The following is a 20,895-nucleotide window of genomic DNA, read 5'->3' on the forward strand; positions in this document are numbered from 1 at the left end:
CCATAACTATCCCAAAACCTGTCAAACACTAGAGAAAACAGCACAAACGCTAAACTATTTTTCTCCTAGATAACAGCATCAAGGGTAATTTTTTTCTTTCTGTTTTTCTAAATTGTCTACATAATCCAATCTTCACCACCAAGATAACAGTATTAGACATATCACAAATTAGTGGATGTCTAGAGTACTAAGCATGGACTGTGATGCAAACACCACCACTTAACTTGTGCCTCCTTTTGAAGTCCATCTGAACCACAGAAAGTAATGCTCCTCTGAACTACAAAAGACAAAAAATTCTCTCCTTCCAAGTGACCACGTATAATTATAAAAGATGTCCAAAACAGGGCAGACATACCCTTGCCGGTGATGGGCTTGGTGTTGGGCTTTTAGCCTTTTTAACCGGTACCGCTGGTGACCAGTTGGTAGAGGGTGACTGAGACTGGACAGGGGATGGAGGTGCTGGGGGCTTTTTAGCTGCTGGCTCAGGAGATCCCGAGACAGATCGGGAAGATGAGACCCTCCTTACCGACTGAGGGCTTGGTGAGGCAGCTCTAGAAACAGAGGGAAAAAATAAAACATTTAATATCCAAAAGCACAGATCCTTCTTTCTTAAGAGAAAACAACCAACTACCATTATACAACCAGATAATGAACTTTAAGTATTTCACAGCACTTAGTCTGCTGGTTGATTATACTAACACTTATCAAATTGTTACCACCTAAGTCTCCTGGAGAGTAGTTCAAGCTCCACAATCCTCTATCCATTCTGTTAATGATTCTTCCTGTATGAAATTAGTAATGCCAGTTCCTATATTTAAGACTGCTTTTATCAGTCTTACATAGACATGCAAGAAATATCCTATGCATCACTTCAGAGCTAGGTTTGGAAACAGACTCAATAAGCCTGATATCCCTAAGAACCAAGTAAAATCCTATGGCATGTAGCTTATACCATGAGGAACTATCCTGAAAACAGAAAGGATCTACGAATAGGACCTAGAATTTGCCTTAAAGTTTGTATTCACAACTATTCTTTTCTGTGATTTCTCAGTTGGGGGGTGGGGGGCTTCCAAGCATAAAGAGCTATGCAAGTTAGTGTTCCTAACCAAAAAGGATAAAATATTTTTACTTTTTTATCTTTTTGGGTTCCGGAGTCCTGGAGACTCTCCTAATGGGCCTAGAACTTGGAGATGGGGACAGCCTTCTTTGGGGTGATGACGATGCTCCTCTTCGAACAGCTGGAGGACTTGAGGAGGTCTGAGGAGCTCGAGGCCGTGGTGAGGGCGAATGCCGTTTGTTTGGTTGTGGTGACCGGGCCTCCCGGGTAGATCGGCTCGGGGAAGACCCTTTCCTATGCTTTGATGACAACGAAGGCGAACGTCTCTTGGTGACTGGGGAGCTTCTTTGTTTGGGAGGTGGCGAATGGGAGACCCGACGCTTTGGTGGTGGAGACGGTGATGGCCTTCGTTTAGGAGGGGGAGGGGGTGAAGCCGTTCTTCTCTTTGGAGGTGGAGAAGGAGAATATCTCCTCTGTATTGGAGGAGAGTATCTTCTTGGGGAAGGTGAGCGACGACGTGGGGGAGGAGAAGGAGTCCTAGGAAAAATAAACGGTCCAACAGAGTAGAAACAGAATGCAAAGAAAACTATGTACTTATACAGCACCACACAGAGAGAGAATATTTCTAAGTGGAAATGTCATGTGTTTAAACTCATTTAAGGTAACAACAACAAAAAAATCACTTAGTAAATTCCTGTTTATCCTAGATGACTACAAATAGGTCATTGTGATTAATGGAGAAATTTAGTTTTCAGACTGAATTCAAATTTGTCAAAAGTCATTTAGCATGGGCTTCCCTGGTGGCGCAGTGGTTAGGAGTCCGCCTGCCGATGCAGGGGACATGGGTTCGTGCCCCGGTCTGGGAAGATCCCACATGCCGCAGAGCGGTTAGGCCCGTAAGCCATGGCCACTGAGCCTGTGCTCCGCAACAGGAGAGGCCACAACAGTGAGAGGCCCGCGTACCCCCCCCCCACACACACACAAAGTCATTTAGCACAATCCATATAAAATCAACTTAGTATTTTTTTAGAAGAGAACCTGGCATTGCTCTAAGGAAACTGAAAATCCATTATCACTATGTAGCAACTAGATAACTACATTAGCAAGACTCTGTTGACCGTGTTCAACTTGAACTCAGGAAGTCTGTGCTTTAAAGAGCTCTCCTGTGTAGGGGGTACCCTCTCTAAACTGGTGTTTGGACTCTGAATTAATAATTAGCATTCACTTGCACAGCTTTAAAAGGCATCTCTACCCTGCCCCCACCAAGACAGACTTACATTTTTTGTGCGTCAAAATAGTATTCAATGGAAGTCTACTGCTAGGCAGAACGCATCCCTGTCAAAGTCTCAACTTGGCCTTCCTCTTAATGCTTAATCCCTACATAACCCTAACTTGCCTCTCAGGAATTAAACCTCAATAAAACATTTAGTTCCAATGGCCTGATTTTCTCCTGAAACATTCAGACCTTGAGCTCAAAATATTTTCCTGCCTAAAAATCAGCTTTGGGATAGGCCATACATTGGGCAACACCATAGAGTTTTCCATTTTGCCCTCATATTTAATAACTCTGAACCCCCATTTCCTCACCTGAAAAATGGGAATACCAAGCAAGATCATCCTGAGGAGACATGAAGTACATAAAACATCTACCACTTTACCTGCCACATAATGGCCATTCAGGAGTTGTAGCAGCAACTATACCGCTTGATAATGTGTTTGAGCAATGCTCTTAAAATTTTTTTCCCCCTAACTTTTATTTTGAAATCATTTTTGATTTACAGAAGAGTTGCAAAATTAGTGGAGACTTTCCACTTACCATCCCATATAACTACAGAAAAATTACCAAAACTATGAAATTAACCTTGGTATTAACTAAAATACTAATGTCACCCCAGTTTTCTCTACTAATGTCCTTTTTCTGTTCCAGGTTCCAAAAATCAGGATCCTACATTGCGTTTAGTTGTCACGTGTCCTTAGTTTCTGCCAATTTGTAACTGCTCCTCAGTCTCTCTCCCTCTCATGATTGACATTTTTTTGAAGAGTACTCATCAGTTACTTTGTAAAATGGCTTTCAATTTGGGTTTGTCTGACAGGGTCAACGCTCTGTGTCCAAAGATCCAGTATCCACAAATTCAACCAACCATGGATCGAAAATATTTGAAGAGAAAAAAAATTCAGAAAGTTCCAAAAAGCAAAACTTAACTCCCCACTATAAAGTTAATATTTTTTCCCTCTGTAATCACTAGTGATCCTGCCTTTTAATTTAACATCTTTATTGATATGTGGTTCACAAATCATAAAATTCACCCATTTGAAGTGTGCATTTCAATTGTTTTAGTATACAGTTGACCCTTGAACATGGGTTTGAACTCCATGGGTCCATTTATATGTGGATTTTTTTTTTAATACTTATTGCAGTACTACACAGTCTGCTGTTGGCTGAATCTGCAGATACGGAGGGCCAACTGTAAAGTTATACTCAGATTTTCAACTGCGTGGAGGGTCGGTGCCCCTAACTCCTCTCCTTGCTCAAGGGTCAACTATATTCACAGTGTTCAACCATCATGACTCCCCATTCCCATCCCACCCTAGGCACCATTTATCTAATAACTCTCTATCTCTACAGAGTCATGTGTTCTGGACTTTTCATGTAACTGGAATTGTATACTATGTGGTATTTTGTAAACAGCTGTGCATGCCACTCGAATAAAATATTTCAATCACAAAGATTCAAAGTTGCTCCCTTTAGCTCCCACTAGCCTACGTGATAAAGTACCTGCGTCGTGGTGGTGGTGTGGGAGACCTGCGTCGACGAGGCGGAGGAGCAGGAGAAGGAGAACGTCGCCTTCTGGCAGGCGGTGGGGAGGGGCTTCTCCTCCGTCTACCACTAAACCAAAGAAGAATTATAGTTGATTCAGAGTCAGTAACATTTATAACTAAGTGATCAAGATGATTTAGTTTCAATCATTGTCAACCCAAAGTGCAGCAGCTTTCACTCTATCCCTCAAAGCAGTGTTTTTCAAACTACAGTGTAGTTAGTCAAGACCCTGGGTGAGAACCAGGATTTAAAAAAAAAAAAAAAAGGCAAGAAAGAAAGGAAGAAAAGAAAAACAAAGTGCTTTAACTTGTGGTAAGAGTAAATTTTGTATTGTGAAATTTTTGTTTCTGTATATAAATATGCAGTCTGAGTCATGACATAAAACATTCTTAACACGACGCAAGGTGAAAAAAGGCTGAAAACACTGCCTGAGAGCATTGCTTTTTAACTAGAATGTACATCAGAAACAGCTTGGAAGCTTATTTGAAATTTGTGTTCACCAGGTTTGGGCTATGGTCTAGCCAGTATATGTTTAAAAAGGTTCTTCAAGTGATTTTTGATTCCTTGTTAGGAACAACTGTTCTAAAGCCTAGAAAAATACAATGTTCAAATACAGATATTTAAGGCCCGAAGTCTGGGTGTCACTGCTCCAAGTTCTTGATTTTTTAAGAAGTATGTTCCCACAGTTCAACAGTTGCAAACTATTAACTAAAAACACTACCCCAAAGACAAAGGACCAAGGCTGTCTGAGCACTAAAGCCACTGGGAGCAATGCGGTTAAAATATAGATAAGAATCACAGACCTTAATTCTGAGCAGTTAGGCATTTAACCAATTAACATAAAAAGCACACCTGAAAAATACAATTATAATCAACTGGACTAACTCATAGTAGTCTCCCAGCAGATATACTAAAATAAACACCAAGCCAGTTTGACATCTATTGGCCAAGTTTGTGTATACAAAGAAGTCAAATAATATACAATTAACCCTTAAACAATGTGGGGGGCTTGGGCTTCTGCGCTGGCAGATTCAATCAACCGAGGATCGTGCAGTACTATAAATATGCATTTATTGTAAAAAAAAAAAAAAAAAAAAAACACCATGTGCGTGTAAGTGGAGTCACACAATTCAAACACATGTTGTTTAAGGGTCAACTGTAATTAGTTCTAAATTTCTTGCCCAGTACAGGATTGATGCTTCCTGTGAATCTGGAAGTATTTTCTAAAGTTTACTAGTCTTGATTCCCCATTAAAACTAAGGAGAGTTCATTAACAGAACAATGAAAATTCTGACATTCATTAGTAAATTTAATTTTTAATTTAAATTTGCTTATGCCCTGTGGGGACTAAGACCTCACTCTGAACAGATTTAAAATATAAACTACAGGACAGATAAGCTTCAAATGAAACATAGACACCAAATTATTAATTACAAGAAAGAACAGTAAAGGAGAAGCCACTTTACTAGCAAGGCTAATCTGAGAATTACGGAACCTAGAGAAACAGGGTGGACTACTGTTTCAACAGGTAATGAAGATTTCAAACGGGAAAAGACATTTGGGTTTTGACTCAAAAAAGAAAAACAAAGGTTTACACTCATAAACTCTGAGGGTGAGATGATACAAAGCAGAACTCCCAATGTGTTATCAGTAGGTGTAATAGCAAGAGAGGCTATTACTGTTGATTATGTGATTTCTCTTTTAAAATATTCTCATAAAAAAAATTTAACTCAGATTAGAATCTATTATAATACACTAATGACCTAAGATATTTATTCTGTGCCTCAGTTTCATTTGTAAAATGAAAGGCTTGGAATAACTAGAAGGTCCCTTCCAGTGATGACCTTCAATGTCCTGTTTCCATGTGAGAAAAAGCCAAAAAGAGAATAAGAATAAAACCATAACCTAAAAAAAAAAAACAAAAAAACCAAACAAACCAAACTAGCATACTTAAAGGAACTACAAGAAAAATTTGATAATCACTTATAAATGGAATCTTGACACCCGATGGCTCTATGACCTAAAGGCTACAGTTTCTTACCTGAGCTGATATGGCATACATATCAGGGGTTTAAAAGAAGAGGAAGAAGTAGAAGAAGAAGGCTAAACATTTTCTAGTTACTGTGAATACTAGTGCCAACTCAAGCCTTCAACTGTGTATAGAAATTGTTGAGTACAGAGGTCTCCCCCCACCCAAACTGCACGAGAACCAGTTTCAATAAGCCTTAAAACATGAAGTAGCCCTCAGCCCTCGAGTATGTAGGAATACAAAAGTCTTATAAGGACAAAGACAGCTTGAGATCTCTGCAGTGACCTCTTCAGAATCACCTCACTTCACTAGTCAGGCTGGTAATGAAGACAAGAAATTATAGATGCAACAACTATCTTTTTATACTAAGTATGATCAATACACCATTCACTGTTAAGGAAAGAGTGTTCAATACCCAAAGACACATGTTTAGAAGCATGAAAAATGCTGCATTTTTCAATCTTTAAACTTTATATATGAAATATTCAAAGCCAGGCTGTATTTCCCTTCTTAAAAATAAATACTGAAGTGTGATCCCAAACAATTCTTTCTCCATCTCCAAATCCTAGAGACTTGATGGCAATCTCCAACATCATTATCCATAACCGGCGGGGGGGGGGGGGGGGGGGGGGGGGCGGAATCTTACCACTAACCTGATTTTGTAAAGCAATTTTTTAGCTGCTGTACTAGCAATTTTACAGAAACCTGGAGTAATCACAGTTGGGAACAGAATACCTTTGTACCTAAATTTTTTTTAAGGTTTCTATTTTTTCTTGTCAAGTAAGTTACTTCCACAGCACAAACACACCGTTTTGCTCCATCATATACACTGCCAACTGGTTCCAAAGAACCTTTCCAAGAAAACACTCTTATTAATTAGTGAGACTACTTAAAACAACACAGCTTCAAAAACTGATCTATAAAAAGAACAATGTGAACATTTCAGGAAGGATAGTTAGAAATTTAGTGACAGCAAAGACCTCAGAAAGCAGAAGACTAGCAAAGACAGTACAATGTCATGGTGAAATGGTATAGTCAATGGCACAGGTCTAAGATCTGGTTTTGTCACTCTGTAACCCTAAGAAACTCATTTACTACTTCTGAGCCCCTGTTTTCTCACTTATGAGATACGCCTGAATTAGAGATTTCTATGTATCACCTGGCTCTAAAATATTATGGCCTTAGGGTCACAAAGACCCTGATGACCAAACAGGTTCCAAAAGGATATGCAACTTACCTTTCTACTGTAGGAAACACTGAACAGGGCCAAAGCCTCACAGTCATTTTTTAATCTTTTAAATGTTTCTCCCATGTTTTTCTTGCCTTCCCTATAGTCACCACAAAGTCTGTTCCCACTAAATCTAAGGAACTATTACTACTGTCCTATCTCTTGGAAAGACCTCAAAAAACAGAAGACTAACAAATACACTGTAAGTGCACAAAACTCTAAATCCAAATGATGCTCTAAAGTGAACACTGTGTATGTTTTTATCATTATTTTCATGTGTAAGAAAATATAATCAAACCAAAACAATTGAGGAACTTCTCCACAGTCATACCCTGTAAACGTCAGAATGGGATGTTACCTAAACAGTAAATTAAGTCACTCAAACTTTGACATGTAATCCTAATTTACAAAATAGCATCTAACCAACCTTTTAGTCACTGGCGATTGCCATCGCTTTCCCATCTGCATCCTGAGAGCAGTGGAAAAAAACAAATGTCAAGAATTCCATTCACCAAATTAATTACTTCAATGGAGTTAAGTATCACTAATGGAGATATATTTTTTTAGATATTCAAACATGGTCGGGAGTTAATGCTATGATTTAACTGGTCTATTCTAGTCATGCACACGTTTGACATACTGGTACAAAACTTACTAAGTTCTCATTAAATAGTAATGACCACGGAACAAAGAAAACCCAAATACCCCCAAATCTGACCATCTCCTACTGTGAGTTCTTGAAAGCAAGGAGTTAAGCAAATTCTAAATAAGCCCACAGCCCATCCCTTAAGTTATGAAGTTTTATCACAACTACAGAACACCACTGAAGACATTACCGAGGGGAAGTCTCTTTCTGGCGCTTTCGAGGTGATGGAGAGGCACTCCGGGAAGGGGAATGTCTCCGCCGCCTGCCTACCTCACCATTCTTCACCATGGGACCTTTTGGGTCGCTCATCTTCTGAGGAAGAGGAGGAGCCAGAATCTATAATTACACAATAAACAAAAATTTACATCAGGTCTATGCTTAAGAGTCTATCTACGTTTTTGGAATCTAAGCAGATGGAGTGTCCAAATTAGGAAATCAAGTCCACTAATATAAGCAAGCACATATACAGCCATCAGTTCTGAAAAAAGGTAATATCGATATGTGCTTAATGACTTGAAAGTCAAGCATACATAAATATACGTTATTATATAATCACGTTATACAAATCATTTCCACAGAACAATCCAACAAGACAGTGTCCCTTATAAATCTAGTGATCTTCCAGATAACTAAGTAAAGCTTAAAAAGCATCTCAAGCATTATTTAATTCTTGTTACTCTATGTACTTTTAAGGCTACTGAAAGTCTTACTAGCATTTGAATAATTTACTTCATATCCCTATTATTTATCAAACAAACAAAATGTATGTGACATTTTCTACAGGCCTGGTAACAGTCAAGAACTGCAAAGAGAAACACTTCATTTGTACATGGTTTCCTTAACTTAAAATAACTAACAAGTCCCAAATACCAAAAAATATCCAAAACTTACATGCATTTTCAAACACTTCCATGATTAACCTCATCTTAAAGAGTTGCAAAAGCTGTATGGCTTTTAACTGACTTAATGTCACTGTGGGATGCTTTGGTTTCCATTTTTATAAATGAAAAGCAAAGGTAGTGCCTAGACTCAGTCACAAATACCAACTAAGCGAATAAAACCAGGATATCTGGTTTAAAAATCAGGTTTCTGCGTACGTACTTTTTAATTCAGAAGTTCCCCTCCTAATTACTATTTTACAGATATACTCACATAAGCACAAACACACAAAAAAACTAGAAATAACCTAAATGTCCAAATAGGCGAGTGGCTCAACAGATGACAGCATATTATCAAAATTTTAAAAATGCTGCAGCTGGTAAATAAATGAGGTAGATCCTTAAGAATTAACAGGGAAAGATGTCTAGCTATAGTAGGTTAAATAGGCAGGCAATATAATCTACAGTTTGAGCCTGTGGGATTTTTTTTTTTTAAACCACAGATACTTATACATGCACAGAAAATTTCTGAATAAAAGCTTTGGGGAGTAAGACAGGGTTGAGGAAAGAAATATACTTTTCCAATTTCTATTCCTGTTTTAACTATTGTACTAACACTTCCTCCTAACATATTTATACACAGGCACAAAAATATTTCTCCTAAGTATTGATACATTGACTACACTTTCGGATATTTTTATCTTAAGTATTTTTATTAGGATATGCAGAAAGAAAAAAATGTAACCAGTGTCCATACCAGAGGAAGACTGCTGGTTCTGTCGTCTGTATTGGCGTCTCTGCTGCACAGAATCTGCTGCAGCCATTTTGCCACCTTTATCTTCTTCTGAAAGATGGATGCATTTAGAAAGTGTTTCTTTAGTCATGCATACAGAAAATGTAACATATTTGAATTGGGAAATGGTCTCCTAAACCTTTATCTGGTTGGGTCAAGCAATACAGCTACTCTTTTTTAATAAAGGAGGAGCTTAAAATGCCAATTTAAATGCTAACTTAGACTATCTTCACTAAATATAATAAAAATAAACTTATTTAGGCATTTGTGACAGTTCGGTCTGCATGCCAAGCACTTTATAAACATTATTTCAGTTAACAACCAAAGACCTAAAGGATGGTACTGTTATCTGCATTTCAGAGATGAAAAAAAAAAAAAGTAGAGGCTCAGATAAATTATTAAAACAAACAAAAAGTAGTTAGTGGAGCTGGGGATTCAAACAGGCTGGTATGACTTCAAAGTCCTAGCTCTTAACCATTAAGCCATATCGTATAATTAATCTTTAACCAGAATCTAATTCAGCTTAAAAAAACCAAAACAAACAAAAAACACTTACCTGATTCAGATAACTCTACTTTTCTAGGCTTGGGTGCTGGTGAAGGGGACTCTCTTTTCTCAGTACCTTTATGTTTTGTCACTAAAAATAAGGGGAAGAAAAACCCCACTTACATACATACAAAAACAAAACAAAAAGCAACACATCTTCTTAACAGTACAAAAAGAAGGGTGACTATTCTCATAAATAATTTACTGACAATTAAAAGTTCCTATAAGCCCCTGTTATCATTACCTGAAGCAGAAGCAAGAATTTGTAAATGTTTGGTGAAAAGCCTCAGAAAGTTCTACAATGATTTTCCAATTTTCAAACTTTCAGATTCTCCCAAGAGAAACTTTAAGAGAAATTGGGAGCTGCTGTTTCTGAGTAGAACAAGCTCTATGCTAATGCATAACATTCAGCTCAGTAAAGTAAACCTCTGTGTGCTACGCTACAACCTAAAACACACACTCTTAACTACAAAGACCTCATTAACATAAGACCTTTTAAGCACCCCCTGCAGGTTGGTCCAGAAAAGTAATGAAGATGATAAATGATAAATGATAAATGACATAAGATCTGATGAAATTTTCAGAGAAAAGTATCTGGTCTGGAGAAGAGGAACAAATTAGTCACCTAAGAGGCTGAAGGCTTTTGATGTAGAGTATAACCTTCACAATAGCATGAGGGACTTAAACTACCTGTAAAAAAGTAGACCTTCACAATGGTAAAAATATTAAATGCTAAGGCTAGAGGATCCTTTCCAAAGATTTAAAAAAATTAAAAAAATAAAAAATAAATAACCTCAACTGAAGTCATGCGGGTAATTGAAATGGACTAGGATCTGAACCCAAGACACTATTTCTATACCTATGGCACAGGCGTTAATTTCTAATAATTGCTATCTCTGTCCACATTATCCATCCCATTGCTTCAACTAATGTCAAAAGTATATACACGTGGGCTTCCCTGGTGGTGCAGTGGTTGAGAGTCCGCCTGCCGATGCAGGGAACACGGGTTCGTGCCCCGGTCCAGGAGGATCCCACATGCCGCGGAGTGGCTGGGCCCGTGAGCCATGGCCGCTGAGCCTGCGCATCCGGAGCCTGTGCTCCGCAACGGGAGAGGCCACAACAGTGAGAGGCCCGCGTACCACACACACACACAAAAAAGTATATACACAGATAATCATTAATCTTACCCTACATTAACCTGAAACATTATTTGAGACCATTCCTCTAAGAACTAGACTTGAAAACAATATGATCCCCTCAGTACCCTTACACCTGTTTCTGTTTAATTAACGCAATTAACATGGAATGTTTAACCTAGAATTTAGATACATTTCATTTAACAGATGCTCATTCAGAATACTGTAAAGACTTATTCTAAGGGGCAGTAATTTAGCAATCTAATCATTTTTGCTGAAGTAATCCAACTGAAGAATTTACCACTATACTTTTAAAATACCAGCATTTTATTAATTCTACCTAATAAGCCTTTTGGACAAATCACTGGATTGGGTAAAAAATCCAGTGACTAGTTAATCTAGTGATTATCTAATTATCATGAAATATAGTAGCAAGACTGCATTTAAAACTTGTATTTTAGGGCTTCCCTGGTGGCGCAGTGCTTAAGAATCCACCTGCCAATGCAGGGGACACAGGTTCGAGCCCTGGTCCAGGAAGATCCCACATGCCACGGATCAACTAAGCCCGTGCGCCACAACTACTGAGCCTGTGCTCTAGAGCCTGTGAGCCAGAACTACTGAAGCCCGCACGCCTAGAGCCCATGGTCTGCAATGAGAAACCACCGCAATGAAGAGTAGCCCCTGCTCGCCGCCAACTAGAGAAAAGCCTGCGCACACCAACGAAGACCCAATGCAGCCAAAAAAAACCAACCAAACAAAAAAACTTGTATTTTAAGAAATTCAAAGACATGAAATAGAAATGCCTTTAAATTTTAAGGATTCAAAGCTATTTTTGGGGTCAGTACTCTTCATTTTTAAGTGTCAGTTAATCTTCAATTCTTGAAAAAATATTATAGGCATCTAGTCATAAACCCAAACGTCAAAGTACCACCTTAGAGAACTGGATGTTTGGATGCCGGAATGCATTTTCCTCTGAGAAACATTACAAATGTGGTTATGTTTGCTATATAGTGGTCAAATACCTATTTAGTAAATAATACAATTGAACTACAACATTACATTTTTTCCCCACAGAAACTTGTATTTGGAGTTTTATCCTGATCTAATCTCTCAATAATGGCTTGGGTACAAGTCTTAAGTCATTGTTGATATAATCAGCATTAAACAAGTATCCATTATATACCCCCTACTCTGGTTTAATAAGACTGACTGAATCATAGCATTATTAATATCATACATGTTTCATCAATGTTTGCTTATCTAGATAAAATTTTCACAACTTATTTTTATTAAAAATTTTATTTTTATGTTAATGTTGTTTCATTTTTAGTATTTAAGGGGCAAAATCATTCTAAAATGACGTCTGAAATCTCCCAAGTCAATTGAAAAACCAGAATTTTAAATTTACTTCAATAGTCCTATTAATCATTAACCTTGCAGACTTGCTCAAAAGATCACTTGTAAAGATAAGTCACTCTGTGACCAGAATTAGTAAAATAATCCGTAAGTATCTACAGAGCACATTCATATGGTTATGCTGATCTAACTCAAAATTATTACCACCACCATATGTATAGATCCCCTGTAAACATACTTCATTAAATATTCCACTGATTTCAAAGCACTATTTTATGTACTAAGATAATGCCAATTTAACTATGACATGCCATCGATTACAAAATGCGTCCTGAGGACTCTTTCAGATGAGAATGTATATTATGCTCCAAATAATTTACCTCTAATTCTCCAAAATACTTTTCCTGCCTCCCTCCCACTCCATGCACCCACTATTAACAGCAGAACCTTAACGCCCTGATTGATGACTACCCCACGAAACACAAAAGAAAACTCTATCACACTTCAATGCTATCAACGCTTTTATTAGCAATGGAGACTGCAAGAAAGGAATTTCTGAAATCATACTACCCGGTACAGAAGCTGAAAAACTTTACCCTGCCTTCTATTTCCCTCCTTTAGCAATCAAAACAGGCATGTGGGGGTAGGAAAGTTGGGAAAGTGTACATTTCTGAACTGGGAATGAGAACCCAAATTCTAGTCCTGGATGGCTGACCTTGACCAATTCACTTAACCTGAGAACCTATGACAACCTCTGAAGTCTTTCCTAGCTCTGAAATTTCATCACAGAGGGTTGGGATTGTTTTACTATAAAAAGCTATTTATCTCCAAGTAGTTACAACCAATATTCAGCCTCAGTGGACAAAAGGCAGGCTCTCACTACACTACCCACAGTCAATCTCTTTGGCTGGGTTTTGTTTGGACATGGAAGACCTGTCCCATAAGCCACAGGAACATTACTGGCCCTTTGTCTTCCACCTTGACTTCTCTCCTATGTACATATCCACTGTGACTTGTTTCCAGGAAAGCAGCAGCCCACTCTTCCCGACAACATATCAAGACACAAGAGGTTGGTATCTGTGCAGACCCTAACAAAGGTTAACAAGTAATTCTTAACAATCAACCTATTTAACAAGGATTCAGTCCTCTGCTCAGGTACTTTTATTACCCTTTGGCTATGTGATGTAAACAGAAAAATCATAATCTGATGAGTTTTTGCAAAGTAACAGATGGGAACATTCAAACTATTATTTTACTAGAGAACTTTCTGGCTCCAGACAAAGGAAAGAAGTATTCAGAAGTGCAAAAACTTCACAGGAAAAGAAAAAATAGGTTAGGACAACAGGCATCAGATGTGGACACGGTGACTGGAAACTATTTTGAACAAAAAGTAATATGAGACATGATATTATGAAAATAAGTGATCGTAAGACAACCCTCCCATACTTGTGTCTGAACCTGTAAGACCTAAAGGTTTCTCTATTATTATCCAGTTGCCTAAGTCTAAAGAGCTAATTCAACAAAAATGACCACATAATATTTATGTTATCAGCAAATTAACCTGTTAAGGTTCAGAAAATAATTTGTACATTACTCTTTACAAATTACTATCATCTGTCAGTTCCCCCCTCACTCTGATAGCTTGTCTATACCTCACAGTAACAGATCAAAAAAGCAAAATTTGCCTTTCTAGAACTGCCACACTGCAAGGTTGTGGGGCCAGTGGGTGGTGGTAGGGTGGACACAAGTGAAGCAGCAGGGTGCTGATTAGAAATCCTGCTCTCACCAACTTCATAAAAACATAGTCAAGATTTTGCCTGAAGTATCCCTGATTTCTTCATTTATAATCTGAAAATTTAAATGTGATCAGAGCAACCCCAGTATATATTAATCTACAGAATGCTCCTTAACATCCAATTACTATAACAGTTCTTTTAAGATCTCCCCTCCCCCACTACTCACTTATCACACTGTGTATATCATTCCAGTCCTAAGCACCAAAGGCCCAATTCAAATGGATACCATAGTTTTTCTCCATGTATATTTAATGCTAAAGAAACAAACCCCAATGGACCACAACCTTCACTCAGACTAACATGGCATTCTACTTGCCTGGCAGGATCACAGATCATAAATTCCTCAGAAATCAATCTGCAGAATAAAGCAAGGACAATACTCAGAAGAACCCTGCCTAGGGCCTAAATTAAAAAAACAAATCAGCTTTTAGGAGGACACCACGTCCCTCCCTAGGAAGTACAATGTGGCCAAGAAAGAAATAAAACAGAATATGAAGTCCTCAAAAAAGATATCAAACAAAAAATCTGCAGAGTAAAAAAAAAAAAGTTAACCGGTGTCATAGTAATAAAAAGATCCCTTACCATGACAACACAAACTTCGGTAAGCTACCCCAACTCAAACAGCCCACGGCTGGTTAACAGTACACTTCACCTACTCAGTGCCAGAGGGTACTGCTAAAAACAAAACACTTTTACATGTAAACTCCATTTCAACAAACAACAAGAACTTAAAGCAGGAAAGAAAAGGTGAGCTTCTAAGCAAATTTATAAAAAACATGACATACAATTATTACCCAGCAACTTCATACTTTGAAGGGAGTAGGGGACAGCAACAACTGACTAGGTATTTTGTGGCCAAATGAAGAAAGAACATGTTGTTTTTATGTGCTTGATTTTTACCTTTACCTGAAGTTCTCCCTGGAGAGACAGAAACACGACTTTTCCTCGTACGGTTTGACTGCTGGGGTGTCGGGGAATGACGAGTTTTTGGTGGTGGAGTTGCTGGAGGTGATGGCCTGTGCCTTCGCCTCGGAGGACTTGCTGAAGGAGATAACCTACGAGTTTTTCGAGGGGGGCTGGATGTCCTCTTTGGAGGCTTCTTTGGCGGTGACCGGGAACGAGATGAAGAAGAGGACGAGCTACTCCCGGACAAGGATGCCGATGAACGCCTTCTTCTGTGGAATAAAGTACTCATGTTCATTAACTGCATACTTACAGAAAATGACCTTACAGGCATGTACAGTTTACACAACAATACAGCTATTTTTATCCAACTTTTGAGTTTATGTAGCTAAGCACACAAATGAGGTTTTTTTTTAATGTGAAACAAAACCATAACCTAGGACAGGAAACAGCTAGTTCTGAGACTAACTAAATAACTTATTCTGATAAATGCTTCTGAGTTGTCTTTCCAGTAGTTATAAAATATGTCAAGTGCTATAAGAGAATAACTAACCAGTCTCTTCCCTCCTTAGGAATAATATGAGTGTTTTGGAGTTTGCATACAAAATTTGGGTGGCAAAGTATTTTTTTCATTTAATAACACAATGTCATGCAACCTTTATGTTGCATTTTTTTAAAAAACGTGCAAGATTAGGAATTCATTTAGCTACATAAACTTAGAAGCAGGGGACTCTCGAATTCTGCGGCAAAATTTGTGGTAAGTTCTGTTGCAATTATGTGTACCTGCAGAATTCACCTTTGGCGGAAGAATTCCTGAGAACCTGAAAAAAAGAAACCCTACCTTAAGTGTGAGATAAAAACTGGCTGAAAGGGAATCTTACACAATCTGCAAATTATCTTGACTGTTAAATGGCTCAGTAAGCAATTAAAACAGGCTGCTTGCAAAACTCCAATATAAGAAGTAGCTGTTTCCACTGATCTTATGCTAGAAAGCACCAGTATTACTTTTTCTCCAAAGGAGAAACAATCAATTTTAGAAAAGTGTGATGCCTAAATTGACTGACCATTTACATCTTCAGTCTCAGTTATCGGTAATAACATCAATTCCGTAATTTTTAGTATTAGTTATAAAAAATGGTTCAATATACCTTGACAAGCCCTCCCCAAAGAAAAATATCTTGTTTGTTTTTGCTTTATTTTGGCCACACCACGTGGCTTGTGGGATCTCAGTTCCCCACCAGGGACAGAACCCGGGCCACAGCAATGAAAGCGCCAAATCCTAACCACTAGACCACCAGGGAATTCCCGAAAAGTATCTTTTTTAAAAATATGGGACCCTAGGGGCTTCCCTGGTGGCGCAGTGGTTGGGGGTCTGCCTGCCGATGCGGGGGACGCGGGTTCGTGCCCCGGTCCGGGAGGATCCCGCGTGTTGCGGAGCGGCTGGGCCCATGGGCCGTGGCAGCTGAGCCTGCGTGTCCGGAGCCTGTGCTCCACAGTGGGAAGGGCCGCAGTGGTGAGAGGCCCGCGTTCCGCAAAAAAAAAAAAGGGACTCTGAAAAACCTCAGACTGCAGAAACAAAATTACGGACCTTACTGCTTCCCCTCTTTTATTTCCAAGTTGATTTGGTTCCTTGAAAATACCTTATAGACTCAAAACACAAAAAATTCTATCGTAAGTATAATCTGAAGCACAACCACTAGTTCCTTCAAAAAAACACATGAAATGCATCATAAAGAACGCACAGGGGCTTCCCTGGTGGCGCAGTGGTTGAGAGTCCGCCTGCCAACGCAGGGGACACGGGTTCGTGCCCCGGTCCAGGAGGATCCCACATGCCGCGGAGCGGCTGGGCCCGTGAGCCACGGCCGCTAAGCCTGCGCGCCCGGAGCCTGTGCTCCGCAACGGGAGAGGCCACAACAGTGAGAGGCCCGCGTACCGCAAAAAAAAAAAAAAAGAATGCACAAAACTCTGCTACCAGTGCACCATGCCTCCACTTAGGGCAGGTGTAGCAACAGTCTTTTTGTTAAAAGTTATAGATCCTAACATTTTACCTTATGCTAATTTAAAAATGATTTTTAAAAAAGAACACTGGTATTGACAGTGACTTTTATGCCCAGTCTCTTCAAAAACAGATACCAAACTGCTAATAACGGTTAAATCTATGGAATGGGATTGTGGGTAATTTTCAATTCATCTCATTTCTGTTTGAATTGTTTACAATAAGTACTCTTCTTTAATGTGAAAAAGACACATTAAGAAAGGTATAACGCAAATGGGTTATTTTAATACTGGTAAAGCACTTTACTGGCTCTGTAGCCATCTATATTCAGAAACTAGTGGTAATTAAAAGCCAAAGGGAGAAGGTGGCTAATTCCCTTACTTGATAGGATTTCTTGGTAGGGTCTGAAGTGGTAAAGATTATTAACACAAATAACTGGTAAGATTAACACAAATTCACCAATAATTTGTTTTTTATTTTCCAACACTAGACTAGTGTTATCACTGCACAAATAACAGCATTACATCTCAAATGAGGTATCTCTTATTAAGACATTACCTATTATTACTCATGAGTTCTTTTTTTCCAGGGGAGCACTAATTCAAAGATTAGCCTAAAACAAACATGGTGTACTTTTGTACATCCTGACAATTTCAAACTGAAAGAAACCAAAAAAACAAAAAATCCCAAAACTCTCACCGTCTCACTGGAGATCTACTCCTTCTGTGCCTTGGTGGAGGAGGCATTCGTCTCGGTGGAGTTCTTCTTCGAGGAGATGGCCGTCTTCTTGGGCTTGGCCGCCTTCTAGGTGAGTATGATCTGCCATAACAGAATTAGAATCTGAGTAAATCATGAGCAAGGAATGAATTCCTTAAAATAGTTTTCTCGACAGCTACATTTAAAAAATGGATTTCAAGGGACACAATTTTCTACTTGTGTAGAGATTTTTAATGGAACCTAGAAAGTGTCCCTAAATTGTTGCTGGAAATCCAAAGCGTAACATTGGTGCTAAATGTTTTCCACAGCTTTGATATAATTTACCTAATTCTACCTAGGAGAGTAGCACATAAAATCTAAGATCTATGCAGATCTTAAAGCCACTACTCACCTTGATCGGGATCTATGGCGCCTTCTCGGTCGAGTATGAGAAGGAGAGCGAGAACGTGTCCGGGATCTTGACTTGGAACGCGACCGAGATCTTGGTCGGGTCTTCTCCTTTTCCTTTTCCTTTTTGGAGTTTTTCTCCGGAGAAGGTTCTTTAGGCTCTGGTACTGGTTCAGGCTTGGGAACTTTCAGGATGTCACTGTGTGGGGGGAGAAAAAGCTTATTTTGTGCCTTTTCTATTCAGACTCCTAAGTCTTAATACAGTAATATAAAAAAGCTGTTTCTTTAAAAAGTTTTCAAAATCCATGAAGACATCTAGAAAGATATATACACATCAGTGAAATCCAGTGAACTAACAATTCTAATTACATACATTTTTTTAAAAGTGCAAAGCTGTCCATAATAGTGGGGGAAAAAAGGGCAAGTTACAGTATATAAAATATCTGAAGCAACACAACCAACAGATAGCAGTGGTCACCTTTGGGTCACCTTATACTCCCCTATACAATCTGAATTTCTTTTCAACAAGTCAACTTTATAATTTAAAAAATCTACAAGTAAAACAAGTATTTTTTTTAACACACAGGTATCATATTTACGGTCACTTAGTAACAGCCTAAAATTGTGATATTTATAAATGAATTTTTATGTACTTGCCTAGTAGAAGTGGCCTCTTGTACTGAAGGTTCTTTTACTTTCACTGATGGCTCTGGGAGCTCTGGAGTTTTTTCCTTCTTCTCTGGAGCAGGGGAAGGACTCCGGCTCTTGGTTCTGTGACGGGGAGATCGAGAATGACTGCGCTTTCTCTCTCTCCTGACAGGGGAAGACCGTCTTCTAGGGGAAGGAGATCTGGATTTGCGTCTAGGATGAAAGCAATTTTTTTTCAGGTTTTTTGAATAACGTGGACTGGGGAAGACGGTCAAAAGGAGAAGTGAGATTAACCTTTTTAACTACACTATTATTGTTTATATCTGAGAAGTTCCTTATGGAAATAAGATATCCTATCACACTTACTTAATAGGGAAAGGGCCAAGACAAAACCAGAAAAACAAGCAAATGAAGGATAACAACATTCTCCAGTATACCAGTTATAACAGAGGAACACATTGACGTAGGACTCTAGATTTAGGTTCTCAATCATTCCCAGAGATGAGAAGACCAAAGAACAACTTTTCAGAGGAAGCAGATGCATAAAAGGAAGGAAATATATAATAATAAGTCAAACCTTAAAAAAAACAGAGTTTAGGTGCAGACAGATCCCACCAGAGTTCATCAGGTAGAGTCTAGGTATTCCAGAAAAAATGACTAGTGCAATTAAAGCAAAATGTTCTTCAGAAGAGGATAAATATATCAAACTTGCGTAAGATAGCTTTTTTGGAAGAGAAGCTCCCTTTCCATTTCAATAATAGTTTCCCTAACCTGAAGTAAAACAGTAGACCTGGTTCATCAACAAACAGTTATCATTATGATTTGTGCATAACTCTAGAAATACTGCTTCCCTCATAAGCAGCTTTTAATAACAAGTATATAAATAAAGGGGACAAAAATATTACCTCCTCTCTTTACTAATTCCAGCACATTTATGAAGAAATTAGCAGAACCCTAAAAATGAAAAGCCTAATGGAATTCTCACCACTCACCACAAATATAAAGCTGAACTGTGGAGCTGAAAATGGGAACCTAACCACAGTCTCAATGGAAGGAAGAAGAAAGCAAATATCTGTTTTGGGTTCAGCACAACCATCTAAGAAACGCAGAACAGGGAATTAGGTAAGTACAATAGGAAGGGCTAGTGGGTACAGATTTCTAATTAAAAAAATAAAGAAAAAAAATCGGAGTAAATTAAAATAATAACTCAAAATAATTTAAACTAAAGCAATATGAAAGATAAGTCTAGATTTTGATTTAGGAATTAGGGGGTTGACTAATTCACCAAGATTTTAGAGATAATTATTATAGTCAAAAGATGATCTCTCTCAAAAAAAAGATGAAATATTTTAGTCCAGAGTCAAGCCATAGCTCACCATGAAAACTGTATGATGGAAGAAATTCTCTAAATAGTGCTGTTAGCTTCCTTTTTAACTGTGTAACTTTCTGGACACAAAATACTTTAATACCTAACGTACTCATAAAATATTAGGTATGCAGATTGTACTGTACCTTCTTGGGCTTCGAGACCGCTCCCTCTTTTCTCTGCTGCTTTCTTTTTCTTCCTTATCCCTCTTATCCTTGTCTTCATCTTGCTTTTTCATAGATGCCAACTTTTCTTGTTCAATCTGTAAAGATCAGGTTTTCAAAGTAAACAGTTGAACATTTGAGATCAACAAGCAAATTGAAGACTACACCTGATAAACACCAATGTTAAATATAACTGTCATTTCATCAGCCCCTGGTTTTCAGCAAGACTGTTCTTTCTTCATCCATACTACACACTTTAAGATTGGTACTGAATACTTGCTGAAAATTAATCCCTAACAGATGAACTAAAAAAAAAGTGGCTGTTTTCAAGCTTACTTTAAAAAAAAAAAATCACATTTATCTTTTGTGATTTAACATGTATTGCCTATATGAAGAGCTTGTGCTTACCTTTTACACTGTTATTAAAGTTC

At 38.3% G+C, this 20,895-nt stretch overlaps 1 protein-coding gene across 1 annotated transcript in view; it reads right to left on the reverse strand.

Annotated features, from left to right (window-relative positions):
• SRRM1 (serine and arginine repetitive matrix 1) overlaps positions 1 to 20,895 on the reverse strand; it is a 32,281-nt gene that overhangs the window by 5,480 nt on the left and 5,906 nt on the right. The window contains 13 exon segments of the mRNA XM_070045736.1: positions 356 to 551; positions 1,130 to 1,594; positions 3,834 to 3,944; positions 7,560 to 7,601; positions 7,969 to 8,063; positions 8,065 to 8,114; positions 9,414 to 9,500; positions 10,006 to 10,086; positions 15,184 to 15,458; positions 17,882 to 18,001; positions 18,291 to 18,489; positions 18,948 to 19,147; positions 20,447 to 20,562. Coding sequence (XP_069901837.1) covers positions 356 to 551; positions 1,130 to 1,594; positions 3,834 to 3,944; positions 7,560 to 7,601; positions 7,969 to 8,063; positions 8,065 to 8,114; positions 9,414 to 9,500; positions 10,006 to 10,086; positions 15,184 to 15,458; positions 17,882 to 18,001; positions 18,291 to 18,489; positions 18,948 to 19,147; positions 20,447 to 20,562 — 2,037 coding nt within the window.

Source organism: Globicephala melas, chromosome 1 (genome assembly GCF_963455315.2).
Source record: "Globicephala melas chromosome 1, mGloMel1.2, whole genome shotgun sequence".
Taxonomy (NCBI): Eukaryota; Metazoa; Chordata; class Mammalia; order Artiodactyla; family Delphinidae; genus Globicephala; species Globicephala melas.